General features: G+C 49.3%; 3 protein-coding genes across 7 annotated transcripts in view; 1 reads left to right on the forward strand and 2 right to left on the reverse strand.

Annotated features, from left to right (window-relative positions):
• MLLT1 (MLLT1 super elongation complex subunit) overlaps positions 1-4,974 on the forward strand; it is a 34,883-nt gene extending 29,909 nt beyond the window's left edge. For both annotated transcript variants that reach the window (XM_075776261.1, XM_075776260.1), the window contains exon 12: positions 476-4,974. In XM_075776261.1, coding sequence (XP_075632376.1) covers positions 476-604 — 129 coding nt within the window. In that variant the 3' untranslated portion in view covers positions 605-4,974. The remainder of the gene's footprint in view (positions 1-475) is intronic.
• LOC104638121 (acidic leucine-rich nuclear phosphoprotein 32 family member B) overlaps positions 1-23,997 on the reverse strand; it is a 233,340-nt gene that overhangs the window by 76,418 nt on the left and 132,925 nt on the right. The gene's annotated exons all lie outside the window — the stretch shown is intronic.
• On the reverse strand, positions 5,607-23,685 carry ACSBG2 (acyl-CoA synthetase bubblegum family member 2). 2 transcript variants are annotated; one of them, XM_075736200.1, is made up of 15 exons: positions 23,405-23,685; positions 18,695-18,824; positions 16,182-16,246; positions 15,381-15,622; positions 14,289-14,377; positions 13,588-13,708; positions 13,038-13,118; positions 12,381-12,530; positions 12,011-12,187; positions 11,231-11,412; positions 10,734-10,967; positions 9,851-10,068; positions 8,776-8,915; positions 7,580-7,826; positions 5,607-7,169 (listed from the first exon to the last, which is right to left on the reverse strand). In XM_075736200.1, exons 2-15 carry the CDS (start codon positions 18,817-18,819, stop codon positions 7,054-7,056), a joined length of 2,187 nt encoding a protein of 728 aa, XP_075592315.1. In that variant the 5' UTR covers positions 18,820-18,824; positions 23,405-23,685; the 3' UTR covers positions 5,607-7,053. The 2 variants fall into 2 exon arrangements, with proteins under 2 accessions (XP_075592315.1, XP_010310760.2); XM_010312458.2 differs by lacking the exon at positions 23,405-23,685 and adding an exon at positions 19,201-19,563.

Raw genomic sequence — 23,997 nt, forward strand, 5'->3', positions numbered from 1 at the left:
CAAGCTGTTGTCCTCTGGTAATGTTCGTGTCCAAGGATCTCAGCCAGACCCCTTTGATGCTTGACCTTTCGCTGCCTCTCCTTCGTTTGCTTTGAAAGCAAAGATACTTAGAAAAAACTAAAATCAGATGTGCATGCAGTGTTTGTGTTAGAAAAGTTGCAGAGGTGTGGTTTGTGCGTCCTTCCTCAGCCATCCTGGTAGTGGTCCCAAAGCTGGGCTCTTTCGGTCTAACCGAAAAGGAAAGAAATGTGCCCGCGTTGCTTTCTGGACTGAGCTAGTCAGGCGTGCGGGAGGAGCTGGTTTGCTTTTTTGGGAGAGGATTCCCTTCGTGTTGTGAGACATTCTCATCTCTGAGGCTGTTCCAAAGGGATGAGAAAAGGACTGGCTGGGTTGCTCTGTGTCTGCTGGCCTTTCTGCTGTACTTAATCTTTACAGGGTCTCTGTATACATCCTTGCTTGTCTCCTTTCTGTACAGATTGTAAATCTCATTGAGGAAACCGGGCATTTTAATGTTACCAACACAACCTTTGACTTTGACCTCTTCTCCTTGGATGAGACGACCGTCCGTAAGCTGCAGAGCTACTTGGAAGCAGTAGCGACATGACGCTTGGCCTTAGAAGCAGGCTGCTTTTGAAACCAGAAATCCCGTTTATTGGTACCAGGAAATGAACCCGTGGAACTAGGCCTTCTTATTCTCTTGATTCACCCGAAGCACTGCCTTAGAGAACAGCCATGCTCTATGAATGCACAGCCAGCTGCACTTTCTTGTAGGCTTCAAACAAGCACCCATATTGCTGAGTCTGTCCTCCCTAGCTTCATAAGTATGCTTGGGCACAGGTCCTGAGTAGAGCAAAAGACGTGCTGCACTTAGCTGCACAGTGTGACCTTTTTGGTTTTACTTTCAAGTAACTGTGTTTTAAGAGCACATTTTCAGGCGTCTCTGAGATCTGAAGAAGTGTGGATGATGTTTTCTTCACCAAATCTAGGGACCAGCCTGCCTGCGGAGAGCTCTAGCGAGTCCCGTTTCCTCCAGCTCTGTGAAGAAGCGTTCGTGCTGCGTAAGCGAGATTGGCTTTTACAAAGCTAGCCTAGAGACTGATGACCCAGGAGGCTTCCCAGGGGTCCTGCTGGTCCACTGCAGAGCAAAGCGGCCAGATTCCAGTTTTGATCACTTGCAAGTTAGTTCTGCCGCGGTTTGGTACAGAGCACTGCTGTAGTTTTGGCTCCTGATTCCTACAGGGCATCATTCCACACGCAGGACCTTCAGCTTCCTGCAGAGACAGTTTGTGCTCTTTGAAGAGGCCTCTAGAATCTGCTGTCTCCCGCTGGGGTTTTGAGATGTCGTGTTTGTTGATCTGAGCTCCTAAACAAAGTCTCACTCCTTTCAGTCTGCTTTAACTGTAATAGGACTACAAAACTGTAAGCTGTATATTTTATATATATATTATATATATGTATGTACTGTATGTATAAGAAGGGCCTAGTTGGGTCTTATGATCTTAAGGGTGTGTTTTTCTGTTATGTTTTTTAATGGCTATGGCAGGGGAAGGGCGCTTAATAAGATTTGACTTGTTTGTTAAAATGCCTCTTGCGGACAATTTTTAGTGTATGAAAGCTGAACAGCAATCTTCAAAGCATTTTGTGCTCTGGAAGGGACTCACCTGTCGTCTTTTCATTTGTCAGTGTTTAATAACTTTGCCAAAATACGTGATTGGTTTTTGTTCTATGTTCTCAAAGAGGAATCTCCTACAGTGGCCCCTATAGTAGTGGCTGTACTTTGGGAAAACCAAAACAAGGGAGAATTTTATCTTGGGACACACCTGGAAAACGCTGATGTAAAAACCAAGTGAGGTCTGGTTTGTTTCTTCTTCCTCCCTCTCCCGCCCCACTGCCTGCTCGAGAAATGGCAGGAAACAGTGAACACTAATCCAGAATCTTTTATATGTTTCTAGTTAAACTAGTATTGACTTCCAAGTGTTGTCTAGGTGGCTGTGAGGAAAGTCCTGTAGCTTTTGTCAAAACTGTATTACACTCCTGTTCCCTAAATTCAGGTGGTTTGGTTTTGGTTTTTTTTTGTTTTGTTGTGTTGTGTTTTTTTGTTTTTTGGGGTTTTTTTTTTAAGAATTGCTCGGTTTTTCCAATCAGTGTGTAAGCTTTTGCCAAATGTTAAGTGGGCTGCCAGCAGCAAGGAGGAGAGCAGCGGTCCAGAGGAGCCCTCTGCTCACGAGTGGACCTCCCGTATCTGTGAAAGCCCCGTGTGGGAGCTCTGGGGGGTGGTATCACTCCAGGGTTTGCCGTCCCTTCTCCATGATGAAATTGCAGTCCCTTGTTTTGGGTTACCCTTTTCTTTATCATGGAAATGTTGCAACTAATCAACTGAAGTGGCAATATGATGATAAGCTTGTTTGAGTTGGGTCATGTTGACCCGATTCCCGTTAATTTTGTCTTTGTACCATCTTTCATGTGTCGTGTGTGTGTGTGTGTGTATATATATATATATAAAAAAAAAAATCAAGCTCATGCCAGGTGCAAACCCTGTCACGACAGTGATCTCGGCTGTTTTCTTTCTTGATGGACAATGCCAAGCCTGGATAGAAACCCTGTGAGCAAATGTAGACTGAGAAGGCAGAGGACAGCAGGAAGAGGAGGAGCTGCAGTTCTGTCTTGGTTGGCAGTGGGATGCACCGCGGCGGAGGATGGCAGACGTAGTCCACGAGTGTCACAGATTCGCCCGCGTGCGGTGTTAGGCGCGGTGGGTACGTGCGAACTACTCGTGGTCTCTGTTGGGTCTGTGGCATGGAGGAGGCAAGCCTTGTGCGGTCACTACGGCCCCAAACTTGGCTCCCTGGGTGTGCGGAGTGGCCCTGGCACACGGTGCCTCCCGCACGTGGCCCCCAGTGACGGGTGGGGTTGGTGACATCGTCCCGTCCCTGAAGCAGTGGTGGTGGCCAGCCTGAGACCTCCCGAGGTCTTTGCCTCCTCTCTCCACCCGATTAACTTACTCCCGCAGCCATCGCATCCGTGTCGCCCATCCTGGCAGCGTTTCTCCTGGGACTGTGAGTAGCCTCCAGAGTTACCCCGTGAGGGATCGGAGGCGTTGCCTCCCTTCTGCCTCCTCCTCCTCCTCGTGCGAAGCTCTGACCGGTCACGCTGCTCCCAGCCAGTCCAAGAACACGTGTGGGACGGTGTTCCTGAACTTGGCTGGAAGTGTCCGGGGCTCCCGCCTGCGGCTGTGGCATCGTCCTGTCCTGGAACCGACTTTGTTCGTGAAGTCTAATGAGCATTGGTAGGAATTTTGTTTGGTTTTTATAATAAGTATTTTACACATGGATTTTTTTAGACTGTTTATAATCTCCTTGAAAACCTGAAATAGGATTGTTCCCCCAGCAATAGTTCTTTTCCATTGTGTGCACATGCTGATTTGTTACTAAAAGGTTTCTTGCAAGTACTTAGTTGTTCTACAGAGTTGTTGTTTTTTGGGGTATGTGGTAGCGTCGGGGACCACAGGAGGAATGACTCTGCAAACAAAGAATGGTCAAATTTGGGCCTCATCTTGTGTCCCCTTCTAGTTACATATGAACGAGTTCCCTGTGTAGATTCTCTATAGGCTGGCTGAATGCTGTTCTGAACATGCCGTGTACAGGTATTTGTGGATAAAGTGTTTTGTTCTTGTGTCACTCTTGAGAGCATGGATGGATTATTGTACTATAGGAAGGAGGTGGCAGTGCTGCCGTCGGCATTGCTTCAGGTCTTCGAGGATGTGTAGTAGCTTGCATTGTTTAAAAAAAAAAGGAAAAAAAAAATATCCAAAATTGACTTCTAGCCATAATGGTTTTTCCAAGGAAAATGGACAGAACTCTGTTACTTTTCAGTGTCCTTCATCTCGGTACTGAAGGCACGAACAAGTGCTGATCAGTCTGAAGGCTTTCAGAGTTGCTTTGAATTGAATCGTGTTGGAGGTGAGATCAGGACACAGCTTTTCCTTTGTCCTTGGCCTTCGTATTAAAGGGCAAAAGAGGGGTCAGGAATATTTTCCTGTTGTCTTGGTCTGCGTATGTATTAAGCCTTGAGGCTTTGATTACTGACATTTACTATTAAAAAAAAAATAAAAATGAAAAAAAAAAAAAAGGATAGTAAGGCTGGCTGGATCCCAAAACACCAGCTGAGGAATCTTGGACGGAGGTAACGAGACTGGCTGTGCTGTGGTCAGGCTGAATACATGGAAGTGCAATGATTTTGCCACCAGTTCTATTGCTCTGTGCGGTGGTAGCATCAGAACTAGCAAAGCGATTGATGCAACAATCCAGAAGCAGTTTTTTTGTCAGATCTTGACATGTATTTGATGGTGAGAGAGGTTTAAACTTCCCTTACGGAGCTTGCCCTGTCGCGGTCTCTGCTTGCGGAGACCCGAGTCACTCTGGTTCTGCACGTTTCAGCTGACGCGGTGGCGAAAGCACTGGAGCGTGGGCACCGTTCTCAGACGAAGCTTCTCTCTGCTAGCCCAGGTGCCCGGCACTCACTAGTTGGCACGCTCGTGTTGATGCTGTAGACAACCATTGTGCACCTTGTACGAGTATTACTCCTAAAAACGACAAAAATCCATCGGTATTGCTTTCCGGGGGGGGGGGGGGACGTGAAACAGCCATCAAAAACTGACAAGATGAGTTTGCACTCCTAAAGAAAAATGTAAGTACTTCAACTTCTAGATAATTTTTAATTGTATTTCTGCCTAGAGCCGAGGTATTAAATACCTTGTCACTTGAGGATTTTAAAAGTTGTGTTGGGAAATGAATTCTTCACTCAGCTGTAAGAAATTCAGCTGGCCCAAGACTAACTTCAAGATTAAAAAAAAAAAACATGTTTGTAATACGTTACAGGATTGTTTGTCCTGAATTTTAAACTTTTTGTTAAATTTGTGGAACCATGGAAGAATTTTCTAGAAAAAGTGAAATAAAGTAAGATGGAAAAGTAAAACTTCAAGCGTTTTTTTTTTTTGGTTGTTGTATTGCTTCTCCACGGACAGCAAGGAGGCTTTCCTGCAGCGCCTTGTTACGGAGAGTGTTTTCCCTTAGAACCGAGAAGCCAGCAAGGCAGTCGGCTGCTCGGCCGCTCTGCCAGCCCCCTGCCTGCAGGCAGCACAACATGAAGGAAAAGGAAACGTGTTTTTTTAGTGCGGTCAGTCTGGGGGATGACTCCGATAATACAATGGAGTTTTAAGTTGGTTGGTTAAATCCTGCTGCAGCTTCACCTTTGGGTCCCCTGCACCTACCAGCAGTGGCAGGAAAGAGCGGTGAGCGGTAGGTGGAGCAGAGGTTTGCCCGAGGTGGGTGCAAGTGTTCCCTCTGCTCCCCTGGGGGCTGAAGAAGATGGTTGGGACTTGTCCCAACCCAAGAAGAGCAAGGGCAGAGCCCTGGCCCAGGCATTCCTCAGCCGCCAGCTGTGAGCGTTGTTCCCTGCAGTGTTTTGTACACACAGGTCTCCTCCCTCAATGCCGATAATGATCAAGGAGTCTCTGGCTGCAGCTCTCCCCCGATAATGAACCTTTTTGCTGCTCACTGCCCTGTCGCCTTGGACCCTGACCCTTATTTTGCAGAAATTACTGGTGGTAAGAGACACAAACTGCAGAGTTTATTTATTAATTAGGCATTTCTCTGACCATTGGGGACACTTCCAATTCATACAGCTGAGAACACAGACACTTGCACGAGATCAGCAGCAGTTACAATAGTGCATCGCTCACCCTTCCATACGGGGCTGTAGGCACACGCGCAAGTGGAATTTCACTGCACCCAGAGCAAGTACAAAGGTTTAGGTTTAAACCCCGCCTAAGGTGCCCAGTTCCACGTTAACACCCACCACAGCGAGGTTCCAAGAGGGAGCAGTGCTGGAGATACAGAGCTGCTGCTGCACTAGTTGCATTATTAATGGCCCAGCTCCTGCTTCCCCTCACAGGCGCTGGCTGCTGCTCCTCCTTCGGCCATGGGCTGCTGCCCAGAACCACCGCTGTTCAGGGAACAATTTCTAGTTTGAGATTTTACGTTTCCAAGCACTCCTTCAGTTGCTGTTGGGAGGAGCAGTCCAGTCCCTCCAGGTGCTGGGCAGACCCATCTCACCCCTGCAGAACCATTTAGAGACTTCCAGGAGCAGCTGGTACCAGGAGAAGGCTCCTGCGTGTCCCACACTCCAGGAATTCAACATCAAGGGCCTTTACAGTTGCCGGAAGGGTCACAGACCTTCAAAAGAACCAACCTTTGAACAACTGGGTTCCTAAAGCCGTCTCCTCTCTACCAGTGCAGGTACAAAGCCTCAGCCCCCTGCTCCAGTGTCCCCCTCGGGAAGCTCCGGGCAACATTTCGATGATTGAACTACAGCCAGATGTCACGCAGCCTCAGAAATAATCCCTTTGCATAAAACACTTCTCACACCGCAGGCTGGGTATACTATTAATAACAATAAAATTTATGGCTTCATTATAACTCAAGAAGATAAAACACTCAAAAATATTGCACAAACCAACCCAGCAAACATGAGGTTCCACGCACACACGGAGCCAGGGTGTGCGGTCACGCAGCATTCGTTGTCGTTGACAGCAGACAGTTTGTGGGTAAAGAGATTTAAAATAATTCAGATGTCATCAGCATGCAGTTAAATGTGCATCGGGGGAGTGAAGTACACCGCTATAAAAAGAAAATCTGCCTTTCTCCCCTCAGCAGGAGAATTGCAGTTCCCAATTGTTTTACATTCAGCCCAGGAAAAGAAAACTTTGGTTAAAACATAACTTGTACAATGGATTTATGGTAAACATTGTATCGCCCTTATAAAAATGGAAAGACAAAAAACACGAAGCAGAGCTATTCAGGAATACCTCAGCATTACAACAGACACAGGAAGACACCGGGCACAAACATGCTCACCACGCTGCAGTACGAGGGCCGAGAACCGTACAGTTAAGCGATTCAGAAGGGCTGCGGGATGACCGAGCCTCATTTATTTCAGCAGAACCGGGGAATCATCCTCTAGGCTTGCTTCAGTCCACGGCACGAAGCCTCCGAGCTACTGCCGAAGAGCGTTCTCCGTTGCAGGAGGTGCGTCCGTGTTGGCGTAAAACTGAGCGATTTGGTCTTTGTACTTCTGTGCCACCACAGATCTCTTCAGTTTCATTGTTGGGCCTGCAGGAAAAACACAGCACGCTGTTTTAATGGTGGTGGTGCTACAGCTGGTGTCGGTTTTGAGACAGAAATCGGTGTTAGAGTGAAGCAGCCTGGAGGAGGAACATGAACAGACCCGGACTTCTAAATTACTCTGATGATTACTAAAACCTCCCCCCCCCGCCTTCCCCTGTGCATAGGAACAGCACAACCACCCTGCAAGAGACATCGCAGAACCGAGGGTGAGCGCTGCTCAGCTCAGCGGAAGTGGGAATTCATCCCACCCTCCCCAAAACTACAAGGTGGAAAAGCCACAGCGAGGAAGGGCCAGGGATAGCTCTGTGCGTCAGGGGCCCTGGGTGTGCTGGCTGGTCAACGTGCAGGGAAGGGGTGACGAGGTGACCCCCCCAAACACCCCACCCACCACTTACCAAGCTCCCCACCAACAAGAGAAAAGTCCTTCTCCAGAAGAACCCACTTCTGGACTTTCTGAGCATTTGAGACAGCTCGCTCATTGACCGCTGAAATTCCCTTCTGGATGGCTGCATAGACAGCCTTGTCTTTGCTGCTGAGGATTTCGGAGACTTTGGTCGCCTTGCTGCCCAGCTTTTGACAGTATTCGATAGCTTCTGCAGTGAGATCATCTCCTGGCTCACCAGTTTCCACATCCACGTTGCACTGGGAGACAAGTTCAAACAGGTAACTTCATATTGCTCAACACTCGACTCCTGTCATACTAACAAGCCTCACAGCCATGGGAAGCTGCCCCATCTCCTTCCCCACCCCAGTACCAATTGTCCAATTAATCAACCACTGCAATTTTCAGAGGCTTGATGCAACCACTGCTTCAAATGAAAACACCTGGAGGCAAAAAGCAGATGAAACCCCTCTGGATCCGCACACTCTGCAGCTGGGTCGATACCAAGGAACAAGCTGGGTACAGAGCTCATCCTCCACCATCCCCCTGTGCTATCCCAAGTAAGTCGATCACTTTTCTCTGGACCACAGTTTATTTCCTTACGTCCCAGAGCAGCAGAAGGGGCCTGTCGGAAGCCACCACACGTGGCACCCGTGACGAGCACAGCACCACCACCTCCAGGGCCTGGCTCCAGGGCGAGGAGGCTGGCAGTCAGTCTTGCTAACGAGCAATTACAGCAATTAATTACCACCATCGTGAAAAACCACCAGCCTGGGAGGTCTCTGGACAGAAGTCAGTGCAGGCCACCACAGATGCATCACTGTGGAGTTTAAAGCAGGTGTCTTAAAAAGAAATCACTGACAACCCCGTCCTCTCCAGACTGCTCTGGGAGCTACTAAATGGACAAGCAAAGCAGAAGGGTTTCTTTTGTCAATCATCTCCCTTGTAGCTCTTTTACTTTTTATTTCTGCCCTATGTGGTACAGAGAGAAACAGTTGCCCTGAACAGAAGAACCCAATTGTCTGATCAAGTGGCAGTGCTTGTTTTTCTGTAGTTCCAACTGCTGTTTGCAACTCAGCTACAACGAGTCATACTCCACGATGCCTCCCGTCTCTACAAGACACTGTAAAAACGCGTAACAATTATCTTCCCCACTGGAATTAAATACATTCAGCAATATCAGTGGGTCCCCATCCTGTTTTCCATTACCTTTAGTGTTAGAAGCATAGCAAGGAATTTTGCTTTGTCTCCAACCAACATTGCATTGCTGATGATGGGAACAGCTTCTTTCACAGCATCCTCGATTGGGACGGGAGGAACGTTCTCACCCCCTGCAGTGATGATGAGCTCTGGAAAACAGTCAAAGCTTGATTAATTCTTAGACCTTGCCCCACTTCCTTCACAAATAACTTCAGAGCTCCTTTGTGTCTACTGGATCAATACCGAGTCTGTCCGCCGAGAGCCAGAGAAGGCAGCAAACCAGGACGACTCCAGTCAGGCCAGGAAAGGCGGGACCGAGGTGTGCAGCAACCAGCAGTGCAAAAGCTGCTTTAACACTCTGGAGATGGCTGCAGCTTGGGAACACGGGGCGCGGCGTACGAGCGCCTCAGTACCCAGCCGCAGTCACCTCAGACTCTTTAAGGTGTGTGAGTTGGTACCCAAGTTGTTCAGAAACCGAAGTAAAAAATTTGCTGAGGCAAAGCAGAGTGTTTGAAGTTAGGCAGTGCGATGTGGAGCAGAGGAGAGCCTGCCTGGCTTGGCCATCTCTCATAGATTTCTTAGAGCAGCTCCTCTGCGTGACTGTTTATCTCTGTTTGATGATTGAAGTCTTGCATGAAATTGGGTTTGTTTGGGGTTGGTCAAAGCCGTGTCCCAAGAACCACATTGCTGCAAGGTGTTTGCACAACTGTGCTAAGCTGTTGTTTTCTCTTGGAGGTAACCAGCAAAGCTAGCTGGAACTGGAGGGAGCTGGTGGTACCCGCAGCTGGACCTGGACCAGCACCGTGAAACAAGCCAACAAAGCATTTACTGCTGAAATCAGAGGATTTCTTCCTTGCTCTGCAAACACACAGTGGTTTCAGAGGTCATTCCTCTCCTCCCATCACACAGCATGTCACACACTCAGTGGCAGGACACACTGCGGCTGTAGTCACATTCAAAACTTCAAGAGAAGCATTTTAAACCTCCTTCTGTGCAAGCCACAGCCACGTAACTAGCAGGGTGCAAAGACATCGTATCACAGTACTGCGTAACCTCAAGACAACAAAGTCAGGGGACGCGTTACCTTTAATCCTGCCAGTGATGTAGAGGAATCCATCTTTATCATGCTTGCCAAGGTCACCTGAATGCAGCCAGCCGTCTTCATCAATCGCCTCTTTGGTTTTTTCTTCCATGTTCAAGTAGCCCATGAAGATGTGCCTTCCCGAGAAGCAGATCTCCCCAGTGCCATCTCCATCTGGCTTATGAATCAGTGTCCGGCAGCCTGTGACTTCCTTTCCACAGCTTAAAGAAAACACAAACAAACCATGGCTTTTTTTTTTTTTAAATTCACCAGCTGAGCCGCAGTGACATTATAGCAGCACCCTCTCAAGCTAAAGTGTTTGAACAAAGCCAGGCAGCTTTTTATTACAACTGCTTCAGCAAGGAACTTACAAACTCAAAAGGCATGTGCTTATGTAAGGAGAACTACAGAAGTTGTTACTGCAGAGGGATCAGTGCTCACACAACCTGGTGTTTTCCACTCATTGTTCTCAAACACCTGAGCTTTGAATTAGAAGATTTATGTCCTTGGCAGCAAACTTCTACTGATGGTGGCATTCACTCTGCAGACTGAACCCATGGGGACTGAACGAGCCGTTCAAAGCAACGGCACGGTCTTACTGCGTTTATTCGTTTGACATTAAAGTGAACTGTAGGCTAGAGTTACTAATTCCTCCTTCTCCCTATCAATCCCTTGCTTCCTCCTCAGTTCCTAGAGAATCCAGGTCAAGTTAAATTTAACTAACACCGCTGTTGCCCTTGGCAGATCTCTTCATCTGCAAGATGTGGCCAAAGCCACCGGCTCCCTGGCGGCTTTTTTACTGGCAGCAGAACTCTGGGGATGAGGATGGAGATGCCAGATGCAAGAGAAACATTTAAGCAACTCTTCCTCCCAGAAAGATATTTACCTGGTAAGCTTGAAAGCGTGAGGTAGAGAGATTGTGTGAGGCCCAGAGCTCTCGCTCATGCCGTACAGCTCAAACACAGGAATGTTCAGACTTAAAAAAAATTCCAGCGTCTCTCTGGTAATGGGAGCAGCCCCCGTGTAGCACTTTGTGCACCGGTCCAGCCCAATGGCCTTTCGCACTTTCTTGTACACCAAGTGCTTGGCCAAGCAGAAGTTCACTGGGACTTCGGAATACCTGTAAGAGAAAAATGGTTACAAGCTCTCACTCACCAAGTAAAACTTTTCCCCCTTCCTCCTTTCATCTTCAACCTATTTTACTTTATTCAGTAAAAAAATAATGATTCCCCCTCCAGCCCTTGCTGCTCACCCTCTGGTCCAAGCCCTACGTTTGGCTTTTACTGTCCATAAGTCTGGCCTATTACATGGGACATAATTCCTGATCCAATAGTAAAGTTCTCCTAATATTTGTGGCATTCCTTACATGCAGTTCATAATTACCCATTCATCCGCTTCAGGTTTGTCTGCAGCCCGACTCCCTTGGCCCACGACGCCACTTTTCTTCTGAACGCTGACGACTTTGTGCCTATGGATTTCATTTTTTCTTCCATTTTTTCCCAAACACGAGGAACTCCCAGAAAAGCAGTTGGTCTCACTTCCCGCAGGGTGTCTACCAAGGTGCCCTGAGCGAAGCAGAATTTAATACAGCTTTTCAAACGTGCGTCACTATAGGCTTCACGTCAGCACTGGTCACTAGCCGAGGTTTAGGACTCTGCCATCAATTTTTGGGGAATTGCTCCTTTTCGACTGCCACCAAGAGAAAGGAACCCTGGGAGCATCGAAATGCCGCAGTGGTTTTGAGAAGACAGCAAGGGTCGATGCTTTCGGTGCCAACGCTGACACAGTGCCAAGAGAAGAATTGTTCTCAGGACACAGATTTAATGGTGGTGGCATTTTGCAACGTGGACAGAGCAAATACAAAGCCATTGCTCAACCAAGCTGTTGGGGCGGAGAACTGGTGTCAGGTGAGACACCAAGAAGCTCCTAGTTGTGAAGTGCTTGGTCAGCTCATCCCAGCTTGCAATACGGAGTCAAAAGGCAAAGGTCAGAGTGGCTATTCTCGTCAAACCAACAGACCCTTAAACAGGTCACTCCACAAATAAACCAAGTGAGCACAGCTTTCAGAATCATGAGATAAGTCAACCACCTTTGTTTTAAAGCACCCACCCCAGCTACAAGCAGGGGGATGGGTGTAGAATTGTTATTATCTTCTGGTTTTACCTTTAATGCATCTGGCTGAGCAAAGAAAACTTGCACACCGAATGTCATTGCCGACCAAATATCTGACATCTGTGCCGCGATATGACTGAGGGGCAGGTAGCTGACCACCAGTTCCTGCTTTACTTTAGCATCTGCCAGCATTATGAAACGCCCTGCTGCCGATGCCGTCCACGTCAACTGTAACGAGAACCCACACCAGTATGAAGCGACAGCTCTTCCGAGCAGGCTCAACACAGAACACGCAGCTCAAACAAGTCTCCAACCTCCCGTGATCCTACCAGGCATGTTTTTCAGCTGATCTCTACCCTCCCTCAGCACCCACCCAAGGTCATGGTTCTCAGAACGGGCATTTATACAAAAAGATACTTACGTTGTCATGACTGAGCATTACTCCCTTGGGCTGTCCAGTTGTCCCCGAGGTATATATTAGCGTACAGCACTGGTTAGGCTTCTGCGACTCAATGATTTCACGGAGCTGCATATCTGGGACGTCTCTGCCAAGGTCCATGAACTCACTCCACTGTATACAGAAGAGAAGAGCTCAGTCACTTTGTAGGCTATCACTCACATGCCAAATTAAACCCTTTCCATGAGGAGAAGGAAACCATCTCCTATGTCCAAACCTCTGGCAGAATCTGGAAGAGGTTGTAAACATGCCCTGTCAGCCCCGCACTGTTTTCTGGCTGCCACAGGAGGGATAGTGAGAAGCAGAAAAGGAGACTGATCCACCCCAAGAAGCTTACTAGCTCTGCAGCAACCCTGGTATTCGCTGGGAGCGCCAAGCTGGAGTAACTGTGGGACCCGAGGCTGCCTTGCAGAGGTTGGCACGCTAACACCCTCCCTTGCAACGTGGATTATCGAGGTCTGAACAACAGCAAACATCTACTGCTTCAGCAAGGCGAGCAATCCCTCACTAAAACCAACACAAGCTCACATGATGACCGTCCCATGGGAGGCGATGGTTGCTTGCAAACAATCAGCTGAACACAGCCAGTATTTACAAGCCACTAAGATGCCCAGTACTTACAGAGTACAGATTTGGTCTCTTCTCTTTTAGCTCTTCCCCATACAGGATAATAGCTTTCAGATGAGGTAGTTTATGCTGAATCTGTGTTAAGAAGGGAGATTCATGAGAAGGAGCAAATCCTGCTTGTCCCTTTTAAGCTAAAGGAACCCACCACTTAACATGCTACTGCTACTTGTCATATTAAGTAAAGCTGAGAGCATCTCATCTGTGTTACTGAAAGAGAACAGGGAAGCCTCGGTAGAGACAGTAATCATTTGGACTGGGACACTGCCAGACAACCTAGGGGATGCTCAATTGTTCGTTTTGGCTTCTTGTATTTTTAAGCTCGAGGCTTTGCTGAGCTGCAGAACCACCATTTAACCTCTCGTGAGATTCAGCACTAATGACTACTCATCTGGCTTGAGCAGGGAGCACGCCAAGGAGGCTCGATCAGTTCACCTCCGCTTTCAGATCCAGCATTTCCCTCAGGCATTGCCCTCCCACGGCATTTCCCCTCTCACATCTGTCAATAGGATGCTGTAGATTCCAGCCATTTAAAAAGTGTATTTACTTCTAAGATTTTCTGCAGCTGTTTATGGTTTTCCACAACCAGAACGTTAGCACTACAGTTCTCTGCTACATAATGACAGGCCTCGGGAGAGTTTGTAGTGTAGATACCAACAGCAAGTCCACTACAAAAGAAAAAGGGGAAAAAAAAAACAGAAAAGCAAAACACAGAATTAGAGGATAAGCAGAGTTGCTGGCACAAGTCAGACCATTGCAAACTTTAACAGAGGAAAAACTTTAGGAAGAATGTACCATAAAACAACAACAAAAAGCAGAGGGCTTAATTCCAAGAGCAAAGGCTCAGTTCTGGGGCATGGGAAATGTCAGAATGGTGTAAGGGACCAAAATGGCTCAGGTGGAAGAAGGCTATCAAAATCCAGTTCTGTGATTCGCTGGCATTTCCCATCATATTTTTAATCACAGTGTAAGAAAGCATGCTTTTGGATTAACCTACTGTTCATATTATTTTTAAGAGAACCACCTGGCTAAAAAAAAAATTGTCTCATTAATTCATCATGAATTAAAGAGAAGATTTAGCTTCTAGCTATCTTCATTAAATTCAAAATATAAGCAGGTGGTTTTGGTTTGGGTTTTTGTGGTTTTGTTGTGTTTTTTTAAATCAACAACTGCTTCTTACATGAATACTGATATTACTATCTGAACGCTAAAGCAAAGGGTACGTCAAGAGACAACACTCATTCTTACCCTGCAAGGATAGCGCCAATGTCAGCAATAAACCACTCTGCAGAATTAAATCCCAAGATGCACACTCCATGGAAACGCTCTAGTCCCAGCTGAAAACAAGAGATGAGATTACAGCAATCTTGTTTTTCCTTTGAAGAATGCTTAGAGTTAATTTACAGATCTCTGCCATGAGCACAATGTAAAGGGAAAAGTTCATGCTATTACATACAGTAATTCACATCAAAAAACTTCCCAAGACCTAATAAACCAGTTAAGTTTCACAGCAGACACTGTCTCAATTTATCAGTAGTCAGGGGAAAAAAAAAAAAGGATTTGCTTAGGTCTGCACTCGATATGACCAGCTCACTGATGCTAAGGGTATTATAAAACTGCAGTCCAGGGAGTTATCAGTTCCCTTTGGGCTGGGAATGAGAAGGTAAGAGGTGAAGTTAGACAACACCTACTGAGACATTTAGTAATTTAGTACAAGTTAGATATGTCAGATGTCAGTAATGACAAGAGCAACAAGCTCCAGTGACACTTTGCTATGAAATTCCAGCTGCTGAAGTCCCAGTTTTCACATCTCCTTCAGCCAGTCCCTGGTTTTTGTCGCAGAGTGGAAGGATGCAGACTGGAAGGTCCCACCGTAGGAATAAAAACCGAGTGGCCTTAACTTCAAGAAATAAGACTTTATAATTGTAACAGGAACTCCATGGAATGTTGGTTTCTCTCTCTGAGTACAGGCAAAAGGCTCAGCCACTTTGGACATTTAAGTCCAATTCAGAAGCATCCCCTCCAGTTTTTTCTTAAAAAGAGCAAAATTTACATGCCTCAGGAGGGGCCCTGTCCAGGTTTGCCACATACCTCAAACACCTTGCTTTAAGCATTTCCCTACGCGCTTTTTTCCAGTTGAAAGTGGAAGCAACTTGCAAGACATTCAAACAAAACCACTGTGGTAATTACCAAGCTGTTCACGGCACGCTCGGGTATTTCCCTGTCACTTTAAGACTCACCTACACTCAGAGAATTTGCAGGTTTGAGATAGAGTTGACCACAGCCATTTCAGCAGTTAAACTAAACATGAAAGAGGAGCAGAATTCAACAAAAACTTACCTTCAGAAAGCTTTTCGCTGCTTTCCAGCACTCATCATAGTACATCTTGTATGTTAGTTTTATCCACTGGCCACGCTTCTTGGATGCAAGGGCATAATAATCACCGTATTTTCTAACAGCTTCCTGGAATAGCTCATGAACTGTCTTCGGTGCCTCACTGCCTATGCCCTGTTCATCCATCCTCAGTCTGACTTCTCCATCGCGTCGTGTTGTCCACACACTGGAGGCAGCAGGTAAAGAGGCTGGTTTGAAAGAAAAGCATTCAGCATCATTGTTTAGAAATTGCTTGCTGCGGTAACAGAAATATAAACACAAATATCTACCATATGAAAGCAAATGCTATTATGCCCCTCTCCCATCCTCCTTTTTTTTTTTTTGACCCTTGGCAAGTTTGCCATACAACTCCCAGTATTTTAGAGCAGGACTAGATGAAGCCTCTAAAGCACTTTCAAAATTTTCCCATTTACATTGCCCTCTAACCTCCTTTGCTGCCCTCTTGTACTGGTAAGGTGACAGCTTCCTGCAACAATCATATATACCATGCTTTTTTTTTTCTTTTTCCCCCCCAAGGAGGACTGAAAGTAGCACATCATTACCTGGTAGGTAAGCACCAGGCAGTGACACTACCTATTCTACTCCTTGAAGCACACCCGTGCTTTAAAGTCTGATTTCAAGAGGCTTCTGGACAGACCAACCTGCAATTTGAGTTTCGTCTTCCATTGTTATGGTTTGATAAATTCCTCTCCAATTTCAATAATAATTCTATACACACCGCAGGAACTAAAGATTCTTTCCACTTACCTTTCAAACCAAGCGTGTCTATCTGACATCCCTCCGTCTTCGTATCTTCAACTGCCTCGACAGTTCTGCAAGGCAAAGGCGGTTAGCCCTGGATAGGTTTCGCACGCTGGCAGAAGAACGCCTTAGGCATTCTTGCTCCATCACCTAATTATATTAGTCCTTGGATGTCAAAATGGTTCCTGATGCTCTGCAAGCGACTTCATTTTACTAGCCTGCATGGCTATGGCAATGAAACAGGTCCCTCTCAGTGCGCAAGCTTTGCCTTTTAAACACGTGTACGTTGTCCTAATCGTAGCTATCATTTCAGATAAGCTGCAGAAGAATCCATGAATGCCGCATCCAGAAAAGAGCAATAATTTAATGCCACGGGTCTGCTCTAGATACCAGAGTCTATAGCGGTGAGAAAGAAGGGGCCGGAAGGGGCACACGGATCTGGTGCTTACCTCCTGTCTGTAAAATGTGAGCCTAAGTCAGGGGAGGCCGCAGCGAGCTCAGCCCACGCAGGGTAGCAGTCCCCCTGGCTAGTCACCCTGTGGGGAACCCACGGAGATTTCCTGCATGAGGCCAGGCCAGCTGAACAGCAGGAAATTGATTTAACAGGAAATCTTGTTCTTAGGTATTCCTAATAAGTTAGTGCATCAGGCTTCCACCAGATGTTTGTGGGGAAATGGAGACAGGCACCTCCCCCGTCTGCATCAGCCCCATCCTCACCAGGAACTCGTCCCGCGGTACCAGCTCAAAGTTGCCCCTTTGCAAGATCTGGTGAAATGCCACCTGCCCGCATTTGCAGAACAGTGTTCTTCATCCCTTTCCAAGACAGACTTTCTCACAGCCGTAAGTGATGACGATAAGGAATAACCAAGTCCCATCTCTCACTTCAGACCATGAGTTGGAAGCCAGACCCTGTGAGATTCAGTACTGAAGTCCCTGTGCTCTGCTCCCCAGAAGACATCCCACCCTCCAAACCACAGGCAGATGATGCTTGTTCCCCTACCCTGGGCGATACCCCACTGGTACCATCAGCAGAGGTTTTAGTCGACACACGATTATATTCCAGACAACCAAAATTTCCCTCTTGCCTTGCCAAGCAGCCCTCCCGGGGCCCTTCGCTGCAGGCCATCGCGAAGGTGTTTGTCTCTTCACGCCAGTGCTAGGTGTTTACCCTTCCCCACGGCCATGTTCGGTGCAAGGTTTCTCTCTAGCACCAGCTCCCGGGTCTTCTAGAAGGGTTGCGCACCCCTGACATCACAACGGCCCCAGCCGCTCCGCAGGGGCGGCTCTGGGGCAGAAATAAGCCCCGACAGCTCTGCCCATCACGGTCAGAGCTCACCTGCAGACAGGCTGGAGCTCTCCTGTCCCGCGCAAACTCCAGGCTGGCTCCCCCCAGCCCCATGTTTTCTTCCCTTCCTACCAGACCAAAGAGAAGAGAAGTCAGCACAAGGCACTGTGCTAATTCCAGTGTAAGGGGTAAATCGCTTCCCTCTGGTTTAAGTTTTGTCTGAATTTTTAGGGGATAGTCAACTATTACTGCTTTGAGCGTATGATACGGTTTGAGCATAAAGATGATTTGACACGGCTCCTCCTACATGCTGTCCAAAAGCAGAACGGCTTCTCCTAACAAGCCTGCAAGCCAGAAACCAGAGGGAAGTAAATAATATTTTTTTCTTTATTTCCCCCAAAGGGATTACAAGATATTCCCTACTACACATTTCCTCATTATTGAGAGCATTTTCAGCACAAATTTATCATCGGTTGCAATAGTTCTACACTATTTCTCCACCATCTTTTATGATCAAAGTATGCAAATGACCCAATAACATGAGCAAAAGAGCCCCAGCTACTTCCCTTCCAGTGAATCAAGTCATCTTTTTTCTCCCCCCCTTACTGAATTACTACACATAATTCAAACACAACCTGAGAAAAGTGAGGTAAAGGGGGTTTTGCCAGCTATATCCCATTACACTGTGGTGAGATACAGACCCTCAACCACTCATCTGGTCTTCAGTAAGAGGCTGCTCAGATTTACAGAGACTAACAGGAGTTTGATGAAATTCAAAGCGTAGGTACTGCACACAAAATATCCCCTACAGAGGCACGCCTCTGTTTACAGCAACACTTCACAAACAATATAGCACTTGCTAAGTATCCCAAGGATTTGATCAGTGCCCTCCCAGTTACACAGAATTAACAATTACACAAAGTTCCTTTATAAAGGGTGATCTTTCTGACTACGCAGAATATTCTACCATTCTTGCGCTTTAAATTTATATTAAATACACACTACTTCAGGCTCCGTATGCTGTGTGGTAGCTACATACAGCAAATTTAATTCTGTTTCATTTCTTTTGAGAGGGCGAGGTGGTAGATTCAGATTTTGGAAGTAGTAACAAATGTTTGAAATTTCTTCCAAAAAAAAATAATCTTAATTAATCTAAGTAAACATTAAAGAATAGAAACTATATCCTATGTACACAGGTCACCGCAGAGAAAATAAAATCTTAAATTAGACAAACCTAGTGGAAGAGTTGAGCAGTACATCATCCAGTGACACCTCGCAGTTCCCTTGAGGATCCGAATTAAAATAAGCCGCGGGGTCTGGTTCCGCAAGTGCCATACGTGCATCTGACTCACACAGCATTGTCCCTGTAAAAACAGGTTTTAAAAATTAAAATACTAGTTGAGCACTGCAGTAAAATCAGCTTCCATTGATGTAGCTATCTGAGCAAGGCAATCCCAAAGCAGGCATGACTCGGGACTGCTGTATTTGCATGAAATACAGTACATTTTCACAGCAGACGCAGCGCACGCCGCATCACGCTCAGGTCATTCAAAAAACCCGAATGGCAGTAGATGATACATCCATTCCTGCATCTGAAAAGGACCGTGACAATTACAGCTTTAAAAGAGCACCGCGAGCCTAACCATTCAAATTTTACACTCCCTTTGCCCCAAATGTTCCCGCTCGGCTCTCAGTCTCCCCCCAAACCCGTCACCGCAGGGCTCCGGGGTCCAGCCTTACAACGCATCGCCTCCGCCTTTGTGCAGCCTCTCCTCCCGCAGCCGCTCCAGACCAGCACGGAAGAGGACGCGTAATATCCTTTATTTTTAAACTAGCGCCCAGGAGGCAGATCTGGAGCATCTTATGTCATGTGCTGCCTGCCTTGCAATTGGAAGCGGCTCGTCACCCCACACCGCCGCCTCTTAAGGAAGCCCTGGTCCCGCGCCTGCCCACCAGCCTCCGCGCGCCGGGGCTTTGGGGTCCCCCTTGGGGGACGCAGCCCCAGGACACTCCAGAGATTTAACTTGTTCTCATAAAAAAAAAAAATCAGTGCTTTTGCAGCCGTTGTGTTCACGCCGCTTTCAGCACTTTTGTCGTTAAGGGATTTCGTCACCAAAACGACACATTTTCTAATGTGGAAAGCAGCCTTGGTTTTATTTAAGGGTTACACAGGTCAAAAGCCTTTGATGCTTATGACTTGGCAGGGTGAGCTTTAATTGTTTGAAGTTATTTCTAACTGATTGGAGACGAATCTCATTACCCTTGATCTTTTTTTAAAAAAGTGGATTTCAGCATCCCGTTTTGCACCTGCATTAGACAGACACATTTTAAAGCGGGGAACATGAAAAGCGTGTTTGTCTAAATGACGACAGACAGGAGCAAAAGGAAAGAGCCCTTTTATCTAATGAATCCGACACAGCTGAGCTGCAGCGAGAAAAGCCATGGCCAGCCACAACTCACAGCAGGCAGACCTGCCTCCAGCCCAGGAAAGCACGTGTCATGTCCTCATCCCCCCCCTTCCGCTTCCTCATCGACGCAAGGACACGTCGCTGCTCACACCACGCTCTGCTACAGGCTACAATTGACAGTGCAAAAATAGTTTAATTCACAAGCAGCTGAGAAAGCGATGTCTCCAAAAATCCGATCTCTGAAGCTCCAAGATAATCAGCAGACATCGCCCAATGCCCCATTCTAGGCTGAAGAGAGTGGTTTATTCTGTTGGGGTGTTTTGGTGGGTTTTTTTGGTTTTTTTTTTTTAAATAAGACAGCTGTGAGAAAAGAGGCATTATCTCTACAGAGCAGCCCAGTGCTGGGAGCAGCCGGCCAGACCTGCGAAACCTGGGTGTAGCTCCCTCCCCAGCCTGGAGGAACTCAAACCCACATCCAGAAGAGCATGCCGGTCACCAGACTGCACGGTGCCTGCTGGAGGCGTCACCACCGCCCCTCTTGCTCAAGGAGAGTCCTGGGCACGAGGCGAAGGGGAACGTACCGTAAAAGCTGACATCAGCCCCGACCCCCTTTCGCAAGACTGTCTGTACCCACGTTCCTTCCCGGCGCCCCACGATGAGGAGTTTAAGGCTTCCCTGCGACCCTGAAGGAAGCTTTTCTCTCTGCACTAGTTACAGCCTTTCTCTTGTCACCGGCGCCGCAATGCAGGGCGGAGGTGTCCTCCCACCAGCTACCTCACAGCACAGCCCAGCAAGCGGTGGAGGATGGTTGGAAACACGGTGGACAAAGAAAGGCACAAGCCTCACCGCCCAGACAAGCGTTTCGGCTGGTAGGCTGAGGGTTTGTGGCTCTTCACCGAGGTTCCCCCTGCACGGGGGCACAACCCTGACCACGGGCTCTCCTGCTGATGGGCGCTCGGTTCCCGAGTCTGGGCACACCAAGCATGGCGCAAAGATCAAGGACACGAGGCTGCACGGACTTGAAAGTCCAGGGAGACAAAGCAGGACACCGCTGTCACCATCACATCCAGCAGGATGGGGTTCTCAAGGGGAACAGAGGTGTTAACGCCACACGGGCCGCAACCTGGAGAGCGGCAGCACCTCCCTGCACAAGCAGCAGCAGAAGTCCTGGCGTGCCCAGGTACGCTTGCCCCGTGGAACAGACGCACGCAAGCAGAAAGCTGCAGTGCAGCCTGGTTGTGTCCTCGTGAACGCAGGCCACTGGAATCCCAAGTCAGTCGTGCATTTTATGTAACAAATTTAGGTTAGAATCAGAAATTTGACCAGATACCTACTGTCACCAGCTCTGCCAAGCACTGAGCCAGCCCCTTCCTTCTCTGGAGCTGTTACAAGCACAGCTACGCACACGAGCCACTGGAAAACGCGCACACACGCTCACCAGAGCCAGGCTTACGTTCCCGATAGCTCACCGGGGGCGAACGGGATCACCAGTGACCCGCTCCTGCCCCGCACTGTTTCCAGAGGAGTCACACACTGTGAGGCACCACAGTTGCTCGGGACCACGAAGAACACACAGCCAAACAAAAACCTGCTGAAAGAAACCTCCCTTGTAATTAAGCCTGCGTGACAGCGTAACTCATTTAAATACAAAGCGTCTCCTGCTTTGAGGGAGCGCCGTGCCCTGGAAGAACTGGAAGTGGGTGAGCGATTCCATCGAAACCCCTGCGGAGCTTCACCGACAAAACAGAACGGGAGTTCGGCTCCGTGCAAACTCCTGACAGTCAACGGGACAGGAGTGAAGGTTTCTGAAACCTGTTTTTTAGCTTAAAACACACGTAGCGCTTCAAAAACATCAGTTCGGATTCAAATCACTGACTGTGCTCACGAGCCAGCTTGACATTTCCAGCACAGCCCACTGATTCCTGTCACCGATTTATTTTTACCAGTAAAGACGCCGTGTCCGATCGGGTCCAGTTTTCACTCTGCTGATGGCTTTAGGCGGCTGCCACATTATCTCGCTGCCTTTCCACATTTCCACCAAAAGTGAAACTTGGCCTTTTTGTTCCTTTGTTTTCCTTGAAGATATATTAAGTGAGGAAACAGAAACCGAGTGACCCGCTCTTCCTCTTTTAGATAAATTCCTTTTTTAAAAGGGCGCTGATAAAAACTTCCTAAGCACTCAAGGTTTTCTCTTCAGCACGGGTCAGCCTACGGAAAATTATGTGATGCCATCCCGATGCAGGAGCAGAGAGAACACGAGGAAAAACCACCTCAACCCCCATCAGGATGACATCACACCAAAGATCTTGAAGGGACGGCGGATATTTGGCTCCGCCGCAGCCTTCAGAGCTGAGTTTTGGCGGAACAAAGCTGCCCACAGACCACCGCTGCCTGCTGGACCCACGGCTCGCCGCTCCCAGGCGTGGGCCGACGCCAGCGACACGGGCGCCGTTCCTCAGCCACGCAGGTCACCGCGTATCGCGTCGGATTCTGCGCGGATCGCCGGGGAATTCACCTCAAAAATCCCGGCGTCCTGGCGGAACGACGCGACTCACGGGGAGGTTGTTTCACCTTCTGCTCCGGGCTCACGTCACCTCAGGCCGAGGGGGAGCGCGGGGTGTTCTCAGGGACACCCCACCCGCGGTGCCACCGGCCCCCACACCGCACCGGCCTCTATCTTGAAGCCCACACGGCCGGTACCACAGCACCCCTGAGCGCCCGAATCGCCCCACGGCCGGGGTGGGGGGGCAGCTGCCCACGGGGCCGGGCCAGGCCGGCTGCCATCCCGGCGCTGCTCCCCTCAGGGCACGGGGCGACCCCCCCCCTCCCCCACGGTTTATTTCACCCCAAAGCCACCGGGCTGGGGTCAACACCCGCACCAGCCCCGCCGCCCTCCCACTCGGGACGCCCAGGGGCGGACGGGGACGCCGCGTGGGTACGGTCAGGGCCGGGGCTCGCGACGCGTGAGCGGGGCTGTCACGGCTCGCGTGGTCGCCGGTGGGTTTCCCGCGCTACGTTTCCCGCGTGGCGAGGGGCCGATGAACGTGAAACACCCACGCACATATATATACACACACACACACCCCCCCCACACACACACCCCCCCGCGAGGGGCAGGCGTGACTACACGCGTGAGCCGCCCCGCTTCCCCCGCGCGCACGCGCCGTTACCTCAGAACCAGGTGGCGCGGGGCAACCCCTCCCCCCCCCACGCAGCGCGACAGCAGCTGCCGCGCGCCGCCACGCGGGGCCCTTTAGAGCGCTCGCGGCGGGGGGGAGGGCGTGGCCACCGCCCAGAAAGGGCGGGTCTTTCCGCTCCGCTCCGCCCGCGTCTCCGCTCGAAAGACCCGCGCGGCCGCGCCATTGGACGAGGCGGCGGTCGGAAGGCGGTGAGGCTCCGCCCCCTCGTCTCGCCCCGCCTCCCCCGCCGGCGGAGGTCACCCGCGGTCGTTGCCCCGCCACCGGGTCGGGCCGGCTCCCGCTCCCGCTCATCGAGCCCCGGGCCGGGCACCGCGACCCCTCCGAGCACAACCTCACCTCCCGCGGGTCGAAGGCAGAACGGGCTGTGCCGGTACCGCGCCTGCGAGGGGCTGGGAAAAGCGTAGAGTCGCCTCACAATCACCCCGGAACCGGTGAGGGCGGCCGCGCCTCAGGAGTCGATGGGCCGCTGAGGAGCGTGAGGTGTTCTGCGTGCAGCGCCCTGCTCTGCCGCCTTCTCTGCCCAGCGCGGGGGGAGCCGGAGGAAGAGAAGTGCTGAGATGGCCGCTCAGAGCTGAGGTGCTGCAGCGCAGGAGGAAGCTTGTCCCGAAACTGCCGGCCCCGCCGCCCCGCGCTGGTGTTTTCCCGTCAGCGCAAGGGAAGGAAACGGGCTGGATGTGCCGAGCGGCCTTACGGGCACAGGCGTTGGGCGGTTCTGGTCGTTAGCAGGCCTGGGGCAGAGCCTGTGGTCTGGTGCCAGCCCCACCGTCTCCTGCCCTCCCCGCCTGTTGGTTGTTTCAACTGAAATCCAGCTGCACGTTTTTAAATTTACTTGTTGAAGGTTATGGCCGGTTAGATCATCTAACTGTTCTCAGTTGTTTCTAGCTGATAAAGTTCCAGAAAAGCCAGAATTTTGTTTATCCTCTTAGCAA

Source organism: Balearica regulorum, chromosome 26 (genome assembly GCF_011004875.1).
Source record: "Balearica regulorum gibbericeps isolate bBalReg1 chromosome 26, bBalReg1.pri, whole genome shotgun sequence".
Classification (NCBI taxonomy): Eukaryota; Metazoa; Chordata; class Aves; order Gruiformes; family Gruidae; genus Balearica; species Balearica regulorum.